General features: G+C 41.4%; 1 protein-coding gene across 1 annotated transcript; it reads right to left on the reverse strand.

Moving 5' to 3' along the window:
- Nucleotides 1-247: 247 nt before the first annotated feature.
- CALHM6 (calcium homeostasis modulator family member 6) lies at nt 248-17,355 on the reverse strand. Its single transcript, XM_082405186.1, has 2 exons — nt 1,848-17,355; nt 248-807 (listed from the first exon to the last, which is right to left on the reverse strand). Exons 1-2 carry the CDS (start codon nt 2,373-2,375, stop codon nt 385-387), a joined length of 951 nt encoding a protein of 316 aa, XP_082261312.1. The 5' UTR covers nt 2,376-17,355; the 3' UTR covers nt 248-384.
- Nucleotides 17,356-19,310: the final 1,955 nt, after the last annotated feature.

The raw sequence follows: 19,310 nt of genomic DNA on the forward strand, positions 1-19,310 counted from the left end.
AATGTGCTGTCTGCATGAAAGTGAATTTGAAATTAACATCAGATACCCTAAAAGCAAGGTCTGAAGTTCAATTGTTCTTTTGCTGTTTTTGCTGCTAAATTCTTTTATTTGAAAGCAGCATTATTTTTCAGTGAAAAAGACCCTAGGCTAGGGATATAAAAATTCTGATTTAGTTCTAGCTTGTCACTTTGAGTGAACCATTTAACCTTGTTTCCTTTTTTTTTTATAATATAATAAAGAGATAACGTTCTAAATTTTTATTTGATTTAATATGCTATGTTTCCATAATTTGGAAGGCCAAAAAAAAAAAGTCATAAACAATACCAATGTTTAATTTTTTTAATGAATCAATAACTCAAAAGAACTTTTTTCCTATTCATAAGGTCATACGTCTGGAGTGCTGTTGATATCAGATGAATCTACAAAGCCAAGAACAGGAACCACTGCATCTTCTTTGGAAGATCTGATACTTCGATTCTTCTCTTTTCTGTTCACATATTTGTGCAAAATGCTGTAGTACTGTTCCTTTGGATTGAAAGTATATAGTGATGAAATTTGCTGCCAGTCTTTTATGCTTGGAGTGTTGTATTCCTTTGGATGTGAACACTCAAAGAAACACTTGATATTTTCTTTTGCCAGTTCGGTTGCGTGTTCTGTGGCTTGACTTTTAAGGATCCGCTGCTCCTGTTCCAGATAGATTTTCCAAAATTTCAGCTGCAGGAAGCTAACTGGAGATAGGCATCGGGTGATGGATGTAAAACTCAGGAGGACAATGATAACAACTGCTATCAGGGCCCAGCCCAACACCTTAGGAAAACACAAAGTAGCAATTTAGTCACATTTTTTTCTTAGAAATTTTTAAATCCTCAGATAAAGTTTGAACTACTCAGAGTTACGATGATGAACAAGCAACAGTTTTAGGTCTTAATCCCTTAAGAGAAAGAAGTGGCAGTAACCTCTCGAACCCCTCAGTACAAGTGCTCATTTGACAAGACAGTCATTTTCCAAGGCATGTCAGGGGCCCAAGGAGGAGTTTATATGTCGAATCCCTGGAACTCAAAACGTGGAATTTCAGAAAATCCAATGAAACAAACATTCATTTCCAAGAACCTCTTAGCTTTACAAGCCCAGAAGTAGTGTGGGGTGATGGCTTTATAGCCAGGCAGACCCATTTTAACTGTAACAATTCTGACTGGACAAACAACTTGACCTGGACTCGGTGTATTCGCTGTAAAGACAAAAGAGAATAATAAAGGAAGTAAAGGACCCAGCACGGTGACTGGTACAGAGTGGATGCCTGACACTATACGAGTGCCCAAGTGCCTTTCTCCCTTTCATTAGTTACCCTCAATATTTTGTAATAACCTATAAGGGAAGAGCCTCTGAAGAAGAATACACACACACGTGTAACTGAATCTCTGTGCTGTACACCTGAAACTAACACGATATTGTAAATCAACTGTACTTCAATTCAAAAAAGAAAAGAAAAGCAAAAGCACCGAGATAGAAAGGAAGGAAGGAAGGGGGTTAGGGGAAAGGAAGAAGAAAGAAAGGAAGGAGGGAGGGAAGAAAGAAAGAAAGAAGGAAAGAAAGAAAAGAAAAAGAAAGAAAGAAAGAAATAAAGAAAGAAAGAAGGAAGGAAGGAAAGAAAGAAAGAGAGAGGAAGGGAGGGAGGGAGGAGGAAGGAAGGAATGCCTATCGGCTCATGAGAAGCCAACAACCATTCTAGTTAGTCTTCGGCTGTCGTATGTCTGGAGAAAGGGCACGCATTTCTACCTCCCCCGTTCATCCCCGTAGAAGCCCGTCCCTCTGCGATCCCCCCAGCGCGTCCAGCGCGGGCGCCCGACCTGCGACTGGGCCTTGAGCTCCTTCTGCAGGTCCTGCACGTCGGGCGCCTGGACCTGATGGCAGGGCACCAGCGGCAGCTGGGCCGCGCAGCCGGGGCTGCGGCCGAAGCACAGGCGCCGCGCCACGAAGGCGCTCCCGCTGGCGGCGCACTCGTAGAAGGAGCCCCCGAGCAGCGCCACGGCCACCCAGGTGAGCGGCGCGACCGCAGCGACAGCGCTGAGCTGCGCGCACACCAGGGCCCCGCGCAGCGCTGCGCCGCAGTCAATGCGCGCGCCCGGCGCGCAGCAGCCGGTGAGCAGGCGCCAGGTGCGCGCGCTCAGCACGTAGCCCAGGAGGAAGAGCGCCAGCGCCGGCACCAGCAGGAAGACCAGGCCGTAGGGCAGGTTCCAGGCGGCGCTGCACGGGCACTGGAACACCGCGGTGGAGAAGATGCGCTCCCCGCCCGCCGTCAGCAGGCTCACCAGGCCGTAACCCAGCGCATTGCGGTGCTTGAGGAGCAGGTCCAGCACCGCCCGAAACTTCTCCATGGGTCTCCTACCCCAGGGCGCCGTGGACGGGCCCGTGTGCTTCTGCCTCTTCGCTGCCCGGCTCCTCGAATGATTTGGAGAGGGTCTGGGGTCGGGTTTTCCCTGCTCTGCTAAGCCGCGCCTTCCAAAAAAGAAAGAGGTCTTCTCTGGGCTTCCTGAGCTTTTGCTTTCTTATTTCAACCAGATTAGGTATGGCAGACTCAAACACACACACCACTGAGCTCCCCAGTACCCACCCCTTTCCAGAAGCGGAGGTACTGGTGACCCCTAGCCCTCAATTCAGGAACTCTGAGGGAAGATAGGCCCTGTTCCATTGTGTTTTGTTTCCTCCTAACTGACAAGGGGACTTTCCTTCCCCTTAATGACCCATATGCAGTCACCAAATGAAAAGAATACTTTTTACTTGGGTAAACGGGGAAAAACACCAGCTTTCTCTCCATGGCAGCCACCCTGGCTCCTAAACCCACTCCCAGGCAGACCAAACAATTACAAAAAACGAAACAAAACCAAAACAACGAAACAAAACTGATTATTTAGAGGAAACATTATTCAAGGGCAAATTTCCAGTTTCTCTTTCATAAACTAAATCGCGGCAAAGCCCCGCTCAAATTCCAGTACGTCCATGACGTCTGTCTCCTTTCTGTCCCCCTTCTGGACAGAACTGCCACTGTCCTCTCCTCTGCCTGGTCTCCTGCAGGACATTAGCCTGAATAGACGGTATTGACTTCTGCCTCTTTTTTTTTTCTTCCTCGCAGGTGGGTCCTAACACTGGCAGTACGTGGAGAAAAGTGTCGAATCCTTACTCAGTGACCACCAAGTTGATCAGCAGAGGAGAGCGGTACATAGTTGCTCAAAAAACACTAGTTGAACCAAAATATTTCAATCTGCAGCCACATCTAGCTAACAGTATTTCCTCTACTTTCAGTGTTCTCAAAGCAGCATTTCTCGGACACAAGGTAAAACCACTTCTGTGAAACTGAGCCTTACTCCGTGCGGCTCTAGAGTGAGATGAGGTGTACTTGAAAGAACATGGGCTGTGAAGTCAGGTGCATTGTGTGTGTGTATGTGTGTGTTTAATAAGTTAGCTCCCCCTAGACTCATCATGCTCATTTGTAAAAGCAGAATATAGTGCTCGCTTTTCAAGATTGTTGAGACAAGTAAATTGCGTAGCATCTGTAAAGCACTTTTACACACAGGGTGTGCCTATTAATGAATGCTCAGTGTGAGGGATTACCTCTCACCTTGCAACTTCAGGAGGAGACAACAGACAACTGTGTTGTACATTATTTAAGAATCCAAATGAATGCTCTCTTTTAGATCAAGGATTGTATTCAGTGACTCAATGATCCTCCACGACCTTCAGAGGATCCGTGTGCCCTTAGCTGTCCATTTCACTTCAAGGAGGGTGTCTGGATACAGAGTCTGGGGTGGGGCAGGTCGCAGTCAACTGGTTGCCACTCAAGCCCATCCCCTAGGTTTGCCTTATTTATCTGGGAAGAACAGGTAGCCCACAGAGCCGAATGAACTGTTAGAGACGGGGCAGGAAACATGTTACTCTTTTCTTAGTTCAACTTGCCTCCTGAGCTCCCTCCCACCACCAGTGCCTGGCACAAAAGCACCTGGCACTGGGATGAATAACTGCTCTCTCTGTGTGAGTGTTCAGAAGCTGTCCTCAGATCAAGGTCCTTTCTGTCATGCTGGACAGTTGGGGCCCTCTTCTCTGGAGCTGGACCAGGTACTGCCAGGCTTCCTGTAAACTTGCATCAAAGTTGCATGTTTGAGGCAAATCACTTCTGCTATGACTATCATCTCTGTAAGCCCACATCTGCAAAAAATCTTCCTTCCCTTTTCCTGTGGGTGACCCTCTGCCACCCTACTCCTCTGAGGTGTTGCCTCCTTTTCCACGCTTTCCACATACCATCACGAACAAATTCCACTATATCACAACCTTTGTGCAGATGGCTTTATCCAAATCTCCCTTAATTGTAACCTAACTCAAACATACCCTTCCATTCTCTTGAATGAGATTTATTTATTCTCCCACATTTCTCAGAACAAGAGGGAGGGCTGGCATTCCCCCACCACTACATCCAAACCTGGGCTTTTTCCATCACTTCTAACAGTTTATTCTCCATCAGGGCTCAAGCTGTTCAACATGACCTCCTCCGTCACCTCAGTCCTGCTATCTGTTTTCATTCCCTTCATTTATTAAGACATTTGCATCTGGCGACAGCCTTCCTCTTCTTCCTGGCCGCTGTCAAGGATTTGGTTTCATTTATTTTTAGTTACTATCCTGACTAGAGTAATTCGTTTGTTAACCAATTTATTAATCAGTTCATTTGTTCATTCAGTCATTCATTTAAAGGTTTAATAAGCACCCAGAATATCCTAGGTACCTATAAAAGTGCCTGGTGTTACTGGGTACAACAAGGAACAAGACCAAGAGATGCCCTGCTTTCATTGAGCTTATGTTCTAGTGGAGAGGATATAGACGATGAGGGGGAATGTCCTCAGGTTATGCAGATAATTAAAATGCAATCATGTGGTACAGAGTGTCCTGAGAAAGCCTCTATGAGGAGAGGACATTTAAGCAGAAACGGGAATGACAAAGGCTCTGGGTGTAAAGGAGCTTAGTATTCTGCGGTTAGAAAGACAGCCGGAGTGACGAGAGCATTGAGAGTGAGAAGGAAGGTGGCGCATCACGAGGGCAGAGCTGCAGGTGGAAGGTCAGGTTTAGGGGCTTTATAGACCAGAGTATGCGGTTTATGATCCTGCCCCCAGAAACTCATTACAGACTGAGCTGCATCCTCACCTACTATCCTGTCAGCTTGTGTCTCTAAACACCACCTCCTGGGGATACCACCACTGTGCTCCCCCTGATCACAGATCTCCCAGATAAGACGATCCTTCTGTACTTATTCCAGGTTTCCATAACTATTAGAGTCCAGCTGCGGCCCACCAGCCGGAATTTCCTCCCAGCCCCTGATTTGAGTCTAGCGCCCGGACACCCACCCCTACCACCTCTGGAGCAGTAGGTGGTTCTAGTTCTGGGTCTATTGAAGATTGTCCAGCCCTTTGTACCTGGCTCTGTTCTGAGAGGACATTGCTCAGAAGTTCAGCCCTTAGTGCAAATAGAGTAACATAGTAATTCAAGAAGAGTCAAGAATTTTCTCTGAGAGTACACTAAATAATATTTGAAAGAACTTCACACTTTTGAAAACCTATAATTTAACACCAATTTACTTTAGCTTTTAAGAAATGAGTGAGAGACTCTCATGTTAAACACAGCGAAAAACCAATGGTTATGGGTTTTGTTTTGTTTTTTTAAACTGTAGTACTTTGTTTCTCAACACTGTTATTATCGGTGTCAGAAATGGGTTTCAGAAACCACAAAACATTTCTTGGAAAAGAAAGCAAGAGAAAGTCTTGAAAGGAAGTGTACATTCACACTGTGAATCTGAAAGTTCCTTGCAGTCATCCTCAAGCGAGCTGGGTGTCAAACATTAGTCTCTGTAGTTCTCATGAGAACTTAAACTAGTTGTATGGTCCTGCTTGGAATACAACTGCTAGATTCCAGCGGTCAATCCTGGTCCCAGGACCCACGAGAGTAAAATCAAATTAAGGTTCATATATCTTTTAAGTATCTGCAATATGCAAGGCACAACTTTGGATGCCAAAATAACACGTAAATTTAGAACGTCTGACATTCTGAATCTTAGAGTATACCTTTCTGCGTGCTGTAATTTGTGGAATATACTGTTTATGTTAAGTAATGTATTTGAGAGTCTGGGACCTGTTAATATAATAAGATTTTTGAATGTTTATAAAAGTTCTTCCTCTGGAAGTATAAAGCGGAAAGAAGGAAAGTTCAGACTTTTCCTTAGCACAGCAGTGTCATTTGCTAAGTGGCAGTCCCATAACATTTCAAGTAACCTTTTAATAGATTAGGTTCCCCTTTTCTGAGCATGAATTTCCTAAACCTATCACAAAATTTTAAGTATTCTGTGATTCCCACCCCCCAAATTTTTTTTCTTATGGTAGATGATTATTTTAACTCTGAGAACCTAGATGTGGCCTGTCTTTGTTGTCACCACCATCATCATCATCTGATACCATAACAGGCTATTAAAGGTCCTAGTTTTCCTTCCATGGTTCTTAAGACCTGTATCTATTAGGAATCTTGATAAACACGCATTAAATTGTGTTCTCCCATCGATTCAGATAGTCATTTTAGAGGTGATTTTAACATGGGATAGAGCTTCACTGCCAATGGCCATTTATACTTTGCTTCATCACAAGCCTAGTTCCCCTGAACTCAAATTTCATTTGCTAGTTTATGAACTATGACCAAAGATTTGGATTTCCAAAGATAATAATAATGAATAACAAATAAGATTGAAGGATTAGGATAAAGAAAATGAAAATAACTTAATAGGAGAAAATTTGTGTTTCTTCAAATTATAAAAGTGACTATTGCAAAATCTCAAAAATTTAAATCAACTCATTGGCGAAGTTAAACTGTTGTGAAAGATCTTCCCTAAAAGAATAAATCACATGAAATATGCTGCATATTTAAAACATTCACAATCAGATAAGGCTCAGTTGTAGAGAACTATATATATAAATTATGGGCATCTATGCAATAGCATACAAAGCAGATCCATATGATTGAGGTCGATCTGTATGTGCTGGTATGGTTGAAAAGACAGAGTAGACATGGTAATTGAAAAAGGCAAGCAAAAACACTGCATGTCACACAATCCATTTGTGTAAAAATAAAGCAAAAAATTTTAAGATATATATATATACAGTATTTGATTTTTTAACATGCATATGTTATTTCTACAATTAAAAAAAACTAATATAAAATGCCTTGATGTAATGAGAAGGTCTAAGGAGCAACTCTGGGAAGAGGCTTTTTCAGTCTCTTCTTTCTCTTTCTTTGCACACAGGGCTCATATCAAGGGCTGCTCCCTGAACCTAGAATCCTAATAACTCACCTCTTGTTGCCGAAAGTAATAAATCTTAGTGAGAAACTGTGTTTAAAGAATATGGAAGATAAAGAACCGTTTGAGAACTGAAAGGTGTCAAAAATCAATAGGAGGATAAGTGGAAAAGATGGGATCGGGATCTGGTGGCGTCTGCCCAAGCCCTGGGGGATACAGGATGGAAAGAGCCACCTGCCTCTTTCAGACAAGGCTCCAGCTGTGCTCTGTAGAGTCTTCTGTGTGCCCACTGTTGGGACAGAAACAAGGCTGAGGGGAAAGGTGGGTGGAGAGGAAAGGAGGTGGGTGAGAGGCTGAAACTCACTAATCTTCCCAAAAGAAACAAACCGAAAGTCCAAACCGGTCATGACATGGAGCTCACGGTCCAGAATATCTGGGTAGTGTGTGATAGTCTCCACATCAGGTCTTCATGTGGCCCCTCTTGGTGCTCAGACTATGAATTAACAGTAAGAGATTAATCCGTTTGCCACAGACAATGCCTAGTGGAGGAACAGGGCCAGGACAACCACAGGAAACACTCCTTCCTGAAAGGGAAAAATGGAAGTGAGCGGCAGGCACCGACTGACCTGTTACAATTCTGAATTACTCCTGGGCAAACAGCACAGGGGTCCCTACCCTGGTGACTGCAAAACGTTCTTTGATTCTCATGACTTGACCCTCTGGAAGGTCTTCTGTTATCTTCCTTGGCTCGATACTACTTAATGCGCATTTGCCCTTCTTGGTGGCTGAGTAGTTTTCTTCATCCATGTGCTACTCGTACAACGTTGAAGGACCACAGGTCCAGTTGGGATTACGATTCCTTTGACTGTAAATGTCTCTCAGATTTTCATAAGCTTCTTGTTTTTTTTATTCAGTAAACTATATTTGCCAATACTTATACTCAGTTGTTTTCAAAACATGGTTCTCAGATCTGCTATATCCTTTTGCTTTCTTGCTCCATTCTCTCTCTAGGTAAAGATATAGGTATAGGTATAGGTATAGGTATAGGTATAGGTATAGGTATAGGTATAGGTATAGGTATAGGTATAGGTATAGATATAATCTGTCTCTCTCTTGCCATTACAGGTACCCTGAGTAAACATGAGACTACAGTTTTCTGTAGAAAAATTGTACTTTGATCTTTGTCCTGGCTCTTTATCCAATTGAATATCTTAATTTTACCTTTGCCTTGAAGTTCCTTAATTTACTGAGAGGTATTACCAATAGGTGTGGAGACCATACTTTTAACTTGGCCTTTCCATGGGTTTATTTTAATGGACTTTGTCTTTTGAGGTTTCCTCAATTTCCCTCTTAGTGTTTGGAGTCTAAACTCATCAGGTTTTCCAGTTTTGCAAGCCCTAGTTTTGTGAAATATCTCTATTCCTGTTCATTTCTGCTTACAAATCAACCAGTTCCTTTTTTAGCTTATAAAGCCTTGCCAAGACATAGCCAGTAGCAACCAACACACACTAGAAACACTGTTTTCCAATCTTTCTCCCTAGAGTCACATTTTTTGAAGCTACATAATCTTCCTTCCAAGTTAAGGCATGAGTCAGTTTTATCAACAACCACATAAGAAGAAATGCCATCTCTCCAGCCTCCATGATCAGTTTCCGTGCTTTCCATCCACCACTGGACTGCTAAGCTATTGCCACATATTTTAGGAAAGGAAGTGAAATGTCTTTAAAGAATCTAGTAATAAAATACAGAAAAATAGTTCTCTCCCTTTGGTTGCTGCCCACAGCTAAAGTACAAAGAAAATCCCTCCCTCAAGTAATTCACGTATGTGTGAGTATGGGAAGATGGTGGAGAAATGGGACAAATAGTGAGGAAGACAAAAGGAGATTTTTATCATGGAAATGCCCTGTTCCGGTATCAATATCTGGTCAGAACTAGTCACAAGGCTCTACCTAACTGCAAGGGAAAGAAGAAGTATGGTCCTCTCCCAGGACTTTGAGGAAAAGAGAACTGGACATGGGATGTGTCTACCATGTCTTCTATGACCATTCTTTTTTTTTTTTTTCTATGACCATTCTTTTTCAGTTCCCCCATCCATCCCTTGACCTTTTTTAGCCTCATATTTGTTTTCTTATTTCATATGATAGTTTTATAGTCTTTTATTTGCTGCTTACTATGTCTTTCAAATTCCCCAACTAGATTATCCATTTCATGAGGGCAAGGACCATGTTTGATTTAATCCCTTTTTGGTCACACAGGTCTTAGCATAGTACCCAGGACATTATAGGTGTTCAATAAATATTTGTGGGACTAATGAGTGAATCAGTGAATGAATGAATGAATAAGAAGCAGACTTGGATATTCTCTGTTCTTACCGCAGAGTCAACACCATGCCTGCTTTCTTCAGCTCAGAACTTGAGCCCTTCTGGGCATGCCACCCAGCTCAGAATAACGTAAAGCATCTTGAATTGCCAACCTTGTGACAGACAGTAGGTAAGTCTATCCAGACAAGAATAGGGCAATACCAGGGAGAGGACAAGGCCATCGGGCTGGTCCCGGTACAGCTGTAGGGCCACCTGGACACCCATTCCCACCCACTTTCATCAGCGTCACCAAACCACAGTGGGGGATGTTTGCTAGGGCCACAGGCCTTGGCAGAGCAGGGACTGTCCCGTGACTTCCTCCTGGCCTCCTTCCTGCCCGGCATAGCTTGTTTACTCAGCAGAGTTGTCTGGAATGTAGTGCTCAACTTCCCCACTATCTGCCCCATTTCTCCACCATCTTCCCATACCCATACATAACTGAATTACTTAGGGGAGAGATTTTTCTTTGTACTTTAGCTGTAGACAGCAACCAAAGGGAAATAACTATTTTTCTATATTTTATTATTAGATTCCATAAAGAGGTTTCACTTCCTTTCTTGGAAGCAATGAACTGAGCCTGAGTAGGTTTTGTTGACACTTAGACTCAGACTATTTGTGACTCTACTTTGGTATGCTACCTGACCTCCCCCAGTAGGGCTAGGCACCTGCAGTACTTCCCTTATTAAGTTAATTTAAGTTTGACTATTTATTACACTCTTCTGGTTCTCCTCCTAACTTGATGACTTCATCTGAGTCTCCTTCCCAGGCTCCTCTGCCTTCCAACCATTAATATTGGTGCTCACTAAATTTCAATCCTTTCCACATAAACTTCCGAATAATCTCCTCTTGGTGCCACCACTGACTACCTGTGTGACCTTGGGCAAGCCAGTTGGCCTCTCTGTGCCTCGATTCTCTCATCTGTAAAATGAAAATAATATTACCTTGCCTGATTGGGTTGTTGTTTAGATAGTGAGTTGTTACAAGTAACATTCTTAGCACAATGCCTGGCACATAGTAAATGCTCAAAAAGCGTTGTCAGTTATCCTTATTCTCCTTTCCCTTGGCTTTGACAGCCAACTGTATGTTACCATTTCCAAATTTCCATTTCCCGCTCCTCCTTTTCCTAAGTTCTAGATAGGCATTTCTGATTGCCTAGCGGATATTTTCACTTATATGTCCAGCAGTCACCTCAAACCCAGAACAGAACTCACTTTTCCCTAAAACTTATTTCTCCTCCAGAGTTTTGATGTCAGTTAAGGGTATCAGTCTTTCAAGCTAGGAAACTCAGGGTCAGCTGTGGATGCCAATCCATCTTCTGTGCAGCTCAGTTCTTCCTGAGGACCATTTCTCAAATTGGACCTCTCCATCCGCACTGAAAGTGGACAGACCCTTATTACCTCATCCCACTCTCTTTCTGCCACACAGTCATGAAAAAGGAATCTGAATATACCCTAGAAACTGTTATGCACATGTGAACAGGGTAGAAACATCTCATAGTAGTATTGTTTGCATTCTGCGAAAACTGGTTAAAAATGAAAGAACAAATATCCAACAACAGCAGACAAGATAAACTGCGAAATATTCAAACAATAGAATACTATACAGCAATGTAAATAAATACTACTATAGCAACAATCAACAACAAGGATGACTCTTAAAAGCATAATGTTGAGCAATAGAAATCAAACACAAAGAATATATTCAGTATGAGTCCATTCATAAAAAGTTCAGAAACAGACAAAACTAAACTTTACTTTCTGAGGATGTATACATAAGCGACAAAACTGTAGAGAAAAAGAAGTGATTAAGAATCACAAGGAAAGTGGTTATTGTCTTGGGGCCTTGACTGGGAGCTGTCTCAACCTTTGTCATACAATTTTTGTATTAAAAAATAAAGTGAGATAGTGTAAAGAACCCAGCACAGTACTTAGAACATTTTAGTTTCACAATTACACTTTGTAAAAGATTTTTCAACAGTGGTGACTCAGAGATGTGCTAGAGGGCGCTAAGGCACCATATTATAGGCTACTGTGCTCTATGGGGCCTTAACACTTAACTTGCTCTTCTAACCAAGAACCAAAGAAAGAACTGGAAGTTTAGTAAGCAAACTATCAGCCATCTTTATTTAATGAAATAAATTAATATAATTCAAAAATTTAAGTCTATAACTCACTTGAAATTATTTTGGGGAAGAACAGTCCAACAGCCAGTCTGATGGCATTGTAAACCTTATTTCCCAACCTAGGGTTGATCCAACTAACAGTAGAAAAGTCAAAACAGGCAGTGATGATTTAGGTGATGCCCTCACCCACACTACAGTGAAGAAATGCCAAGCAAGGTGTTTCCTCAACTGCAAAGTGGGAGGGTTAGACTAGATCATCTTCAGGGTGCTTCTTAACTCTAACATTCTATAATACACAATTCTAGCTTATTAAAGAAACAGTCATGGTCTCCAAAAATACAAACACTCAACCAAGAAGTGACAAAATTCAATCAAATGTGAAAAACAAAGAATTTTTAAAATGTGCCGAAACAGAACACAGAAGTTCCATTTTTTTCTTCCATGTAATGCTGGAGTTTAAAAAGTCAATGAGAGTGACAAACGACTGGATGTCTGAAAGATGTATTGTTTGTGAAAGAAATATTCTGTAGCCTCTTCTGTATCTCCACACCTATTAATAACTATTTCAGCCAAATCTTTGTCTTCTTTAGAAGAGGGTGATAGGTGGGCTTATTTTGTAGAAAGTATGAGCTGGCCAACAAAAAACACTAGTTTTACAATGACTTCATTAATTTCAACCACCTGAAAAACCACAAACATCTATGACTAAGGGCAAAGTCCAGAAAACAATACTAAATTAAAGATGGATATGAATAAATTAGTAAATAATTTGTTTTTACCTTTATGACGCTCTTCTGTTTTGAAAGCGTCAAAATAACTCACAGTTTGAGTGCAGGATGAGACTAGAAACTAAAAACAGAAGTCTGATTTTGCTCTAATGGTGTATCTTACACTCTCTGTAAGCTGTCCTGAAGGATCCTAAACTCTGACGGAGTTGTAGTAATTTCTAAATTACAGGGATGTCCTTTAGTCTATCTTATTTTAAAAAATCTATTTTGACAAGAAAAATTTGCTTACTCTCTTCAGTTTCACAAGATTAAAGGTAAAAAATTGCTATATCAAAATAGGTTTGATATAACTATGCTGATAACTCAATTAATAGTTTAAATGATTATAATGTGGCATTTTGAACATTCCAAATAATTAAAGGCAAATGTTGGACTTCCCTGGTGGCGCAGTGGTTAAGAATCCGCCTGCCAATGCAGGGGACACGGGTTCGATCCCTGGTCCGGGAAGATCTCACATGCCGTGGAGCAACTAAGCCCGTGAGCCACAACTACTGAGCCTGCAATCTAAATCCCACGAGTCACAACTACTGAGCCCACGTGCTGCAACTACTGAAGCCCGTGTGCCTAGAGCCCACGCTCCGCGACAAGAGAAGCCACCGCAGTGAGAAGCCCTTGCCAGAGTCTTTTTGAGGAAGTCTGGTGTATTCCGGGGTGCCAAGGTGCGACTCTCCATGTGTGTAGGTGTGGCTGTAAAGCCAGCTGAATAAGCCACCCTCCCAGCCACACTGCCTGCCCACATTCCCTGCACCCACGCTGCACTGTCCTGTGTTCTTTAGGAAGTCAGCTGTGCTGGCGTAGCCTTGCTTGCTGGATTGCACTCAAAAGGCATCCTCATGGGTAACTGCTGAAGCTTAGCAACAGTCTGTTGATTACTGGTGGTTTACAACATCCCACACAAATGGTGTGTTATTTTAAGTTGTGCTTTGGCATCTGGGCTTTCTATCCCACAGGGGACCGCCACATGTGTAACAGCCATATAGCAGCTGTATGTGTATCTTGTTAACATCTGTCTTTTTTATGTACCCTGTCCTGAACATTGATTTTTTAGGGCTACCACATAGCCCAGAGGTGACAATGTTGAAACAGCTCTAGGATCTAGTGTGTGGGAGGTTAGTGATGTCAGCTCATTGTAAGAGCTGGAGCTTTGTATGTTAAGGTCTTTTGGGGCCACAGTCTTCTGTGCTCCATTCATATATTCAGTCAGTCAATTCATCAAGTATTTTTTGAATACCATGTATGTGCCAGGTACTGTGTAAGAACCATGTACATACAATAAGCAAGAGAGTGTAGTCCAAGGAATGTAGCCCCCAAGGAGTGTAGTCCAGTGGGGAAGACAGGTGGAGTAGCGACTTTTATAATCTCTTTATATCTCCTAAGTGTGAGCTACCCAAGGGCAATATTCAGTAATAGCAATGTTTTAAATTGTTATTGCAATTTATATTCAACTTTGATAAAAAGTTCTGTGAATTCATCTTTCAAAATAATCACATTTTCCTCTCTTCAATTCTTTTTGTATTAAGAACAGAGCTTTAAATATAGACTATATAAAGGGCTCCAAGAATTCTCCTCAGAGCTCTAATAAATGGCATGGGTCCATCCTTCCGTCAGTAAAACAAATTCCTTAGAGAGTGGGGTGAAGGAGCTAAGAAATCAAGAGTATCTGCCCAGAATCGCAATAAATGGGAATTTCTTTTATTTTACCGGTTGTCTCTTATCCTGGACAAAATTTTAGAAGTGGTAAATAATAAATGCTGAAAAATGGAGAAAAAGGAAAAGTAGGGAAAATTGACAAGATGTTCCCTTCAGACAGAAAGGTATTTCCAGTACCGTTGTTACTATTTCTTTGAAAGAAAAAGAAGGTACCTAAACCACCGAAAACTTTTTTGTTCAGAAAATAATTCCTAAATATATACTAAAATCACTTTTCATTGTTTAATTTGGAAAGTGATGGGCTGACTGAAATGTTTTTAGAAGCTCTTGCTTTAAGAAAATCTACCTTAAACCAAAGCCTCAAAGGCCCCTCCCAAATCATTTGTGTTTCCTTTGAGATTCACCACGAAAATCATATGATTCTTCTACAGCACAGACTTCCCAATAAAACATGGAAAAGAAGCAGCACTTTTACTTTTCCCATGTGGAAGGTATTCCAACTGCCTGGATTACTCAAAATGCTCATACAATTGGTGTTATTTTAAAAAATTAAGTGGAGGGGGAAGAAAGGAGCACCTCCTCTGCACCCCCGTTTACCTTCCCAGTTTTGTTTCCCACCACCATTCCATTACACACCCTACACTCCAGCCACACGTCTAGGTGAAGTCCCTGAAACAGGCAGGCTGAAAATAGAAATGGCAGGAAGATTTGGACAATTTTCTGTTTATTAAGGGACAGTCAGGTGATTGGGTCAGAGCCAAGTCAGGCAATCTGCTCTTCTACAGTAAATGAGACTCAGAGACACAGTATCCTGAGGGCCCCTTGATTAATCATCTTTTGACCAACATGCTCCCACAAAATAGACACTCCTTTGGTCACATGTTTTGCCTATGAGCTGGGCCTTAAATATTCCCCCTCTGGACTTAGTCAAGGGAGCTGATTATCTCCTATCTAGACTATTCCCCACAGAACTTATCACTACTTGACCTAGTGTATTTTTGTTGAGTTTGTTGCTCTTTGCCCCTCCCATCCACCCACTCACTCATATCATAAACTACATGAGGACCAGGTTTTATGTTGTTGTTGTTCTCTACCAAATCTCCAGTTCCTAAAACAGTACCTGGCACATAGTAGGTGCTCAATAAACACACATTACTGTCATTCTTGTTATTTGTCAGCTCACCTGAACAGTGATGTGGGGCTTCTAGTTAAACATATTGGATTCAATATAGGAATTATTTCTGATCCTTCCTGAAACTCTACTAAATCTACTAAAGGGATTTTAAAAATGAAAAAGAGAATGGGAGTGGGGACATCAGTAGAGCCTATTCTGACCACCCTATTTAAAATTACACCCTCCCCTTCTCAATCTCCTTATCCCATCTTTCCCTTCCCTTCATAGCACCTATTAGCTTTTAATAGATTATATAATTTACTTATGAATTATGCTAATTCGTCAGACACATCCCTAGAATGTAAGCACCAAGAAGGCAGGATCTTAATTTTTTTATTCACTAATGTAGTATTCCAAGCACCAGAACAGTGCCTCGCACTTAGTGGGTACTCAAAAAATATTTTCAGAATGAATGAATGGAGAATAGAACAAGACCATGGAAGCTGAGAGTAGATGGTTGAATGGTAACTAAACAGGAGGCTGAAATACAAGCCAGCAAGAAAATGGGATTGGAGTTGACAGAAACAAGCCAGTTCACTCAGCAGAACCACAAGGATGTTCAGGAATTGGCAGTAGGTGCCTGTGAGAGTGGGAATGCATGCGAGTGGAAAATGGAACCACAGCAAGCAGAATGCACCTGGACTCCAGCAGAAGATGAGGCTTCGACTCCCTGGAGAGACTGAGAAGAGGGATTCTGGTTTAAAGACACAGCACAACGGAGTGGAGGCGCTGTAATTAGAGGATAGGTGTCTACTTACGAAACAGTGAGACTTTTAGCCCCTTTCTCCACTTGACTTTGAGAACACAAGCAGTTAGACCTATTAAACAACTCCCTTCTCCAGCATCCCTCTGCTGAACTAAGCAGGGAGATGACAGACTTTCTCCGGTTAAAATTTCTGTCCAAGAGAAAACTCGGTAACAGACTTCTCAATGGCTACACTACAAACTGGAGAGTTATAGAGCCATGCCTTCACATCTCTGAGGAAAAGTTATTTCCAGACTAAAATTGTTGGCAAAATGATCAATCAAGTGAAGGAGAGAATAAACTTTTTTTTTCAGAAATGGAAGGAGGCAGGATTTTACTCCCCATGCATCCTTTCTTGGGATTCTTGGGGAGGGTATGCTCCATCAAAAAGAGACACTGATGAAGAAAAAGGAAAGCATGGGGTCCAGGAAACAAAAGATTCACACAGAAAAGTGGTATAGAGAATCCTTAGAATGATGGAGAAAGGAGATTTGAAGACAACCATCATGCAAGGATGGCCCCAAGAACAAAAAGAACTGCCAAATTACATAGATGTGATTGGACAGAGGGAGGAGATTCATACTTACATTGGAAAGTTTGGGGATAAAATGAGGTTGCTTGACAACTAAGGAAATGAAGAAAATAATCATTAACTCTGGGGAAACCAAAGTTGTTTATGAAAGTAAGAAAGTACATTTTATGGCTAGCCTTTGAGTCATACTTACATAGTTTTAACATATAAATACTGAATAGTGACTTAGCCAAAAATTATGATAGCCCTGTTAGAAGGAAGGCAGTGAATGAAACAGGTGTGAAGAAAGGGGAGACGGAAAAAAGAGATAAATCCTCATTTCATTGGTAGGAAGTTTTAGACCTTCACATAAACAAGGATGTAATAGACCCAAGGGCTAAGATAGTCAGAAATTGGTTACTTCTGGGAAGCACGAATCAAGAGTGAAAAGGGAGAGGGCAGGAGGTTTTTCAAAATATGAGCCTTCTAGTACTATTTTACTTTTCCAATCATGTATGTTTATAACTTACACAAAACAAAAACAAAAAAGAAACCCCCCAAACAAAGAGAAACTGCACAGCCAAGAAAAAGAACAGGAAAGTCATAATGTAACTTTATCAATTTTTATTCTTCACATGGCAACTACATCTTGCTTAATAGAGTTTGAACCTATCAAAATTGATGACTACAGGGGCTTCCCTGGTGGCGCAGTGGTTAAGAATCTGCCTGCCAATGCAAGGGACACGGGTTCGAGCCCTGGTCTGGGAGGATCCCACATGCCGCGGAGCAACTGAGCCCGTGAGCCACAACTACTGAGCCTGCGCGTCTGGAGCCTGTGCTCCGCGACAAGAGAGGCCGCGACAGTGAGAGGCCCGCGCACCGCGATGAAGAGTGGCCCTCGCTCGCGGCAACTGGAGAAAGCCCTCGCACAGAGACGAAGACCCAACACAGTCAAAACTAACTAAATAAATAAATTAAAAAAAAAAATTGATGACTACAATTGAAATATTTAGACCATGTATTGGAATGCATGATTTCCTTGTCAGTACTTCACTGATGTTACATAGGGTAAAGCATGTATCTAGCTGAAACATTGCTGGCAAAATGGTTCATCTTTGCCAGTAGGCTAAATAAGCTGCAGAAACTGACCTCTTCTCAACGCGAGCCTGAAGAGGAAAAATCAAGCCAATGGGCTTTGCCAACAGAAATGAAGTAAGCACAAGAATAAGCAGATAAAAGCCCCCTTTGCTTGAGTCTGTTTCCTCACCTGCAGATTTTGGAGGCTCCATCAGATCATCTCAAGTTCCTGTTTTTAGCGCTAAACTTCAAGTTAGACCTTCACACACATCCCTAGCCCCTTTTATTTCCTGAATTAATCTAAGACACAGACGACCATGTCCTAGTTTTCCTAGAACAGTCTTGGGATCTGTTACTTGCTTCTCCTTTAACTCTCACAAGTGCCCAGTTAATCTTGTTTTATATGTCTAAGGAAAAACATGCATTTACTTTCTAACTTAAAAATATAACATTTCATGACTTGGCTTTCTCTTAAAAATCTGGAGAAATTTCCAATTCCTTTGTGGTGGTTTGTGAACTACCAAGAATTTTTTAAAAGCAGATTAAGGTGTAATATAAATTTTTCCTCTAAAAAATTATTGTGTGCATAATATCCTTTTAAAACTATTCTCTAGTAACCCTGGAACATTTGGTACTTCCTAAAAACTATGACTAAAATCTTTGTGGAAGAATTAGGTGATATAATAGATTCTATTTATTAAAACAGTCTGAGAATTGAGAATGTCTTCCACTTGACTTTAACAATTATAACAATGATCTCAATACTGTTCTCTCAGCAAATGATAGGTCTCATCCATCATCATGGCTGTTAAGAGGCTAATCAGTTATCCACCAGGGAATATGACCCTCCCACTGCACAGACAAGCTCTATTTGCTAATGATTCCCAAATTTTCTTTAAGATGAGGACTAACGTCCTGCCAATCCCCCAGACAAAAGCTCCCATGTTATCCAATGAACTTGAAACACTCCCTTCACAGTGAGCAGCACTGAACAGATTCCCTAATTAATTACTCAGTTTCAAGAGAGACTTAACATTGCTTGCTTTTCTGAAAGATACAAAGAATTCCTTAGTTTTATTCAAATATGAACTATCCCTGATATAAAACATGTCTCATTATGAAGAGCAGTGATTTGTCTCAGCATTCTTTTTCCTTACTTAACCACTTAAGTCACTGACTGTGGAAATTTTTAAAATTGAAATAAATACAAGGTCCACTTAGAAGGAAAATAAACCCATCAAATAATTTTGTTTTAAAGATATGCGATTACCATATTTTTAAAAGTTGCTTTGAAAATGAGCTGATGTGTTATACTAGGATCATGCTATGGGGACTAATTTATTGTCTGCCCTCACCTAGTGAAAACAAAAGGAAAGCTGGATTTGGCGCTCGCTTGCACTTTTCATCTTTATGAGAAAGTATGCCTGAGTTTTTGGGTCTGAGATCAGGTTTGCCTGGTAGCCTCAAAGAGCAATTTACCTTTTTTTTCAAAATTTGCTTTTGATCATTTCAGACAATTCATCCTTTCTGAATGAGAAAGACTAGAAGAGAGGAATGTCGAA

This window comes from Balaenoptera borealis, assembly GCF_965194805.1.
Source record: "Balaenoptera borealis genome assembly, chromosome: 9".
Lineage (NCBI taxonomy): Eukaryota > Metazoa > Chordata > Mammalia > Artiodactyla > Balaenopteridae > Balaenoptera > Balaenoptera borealis.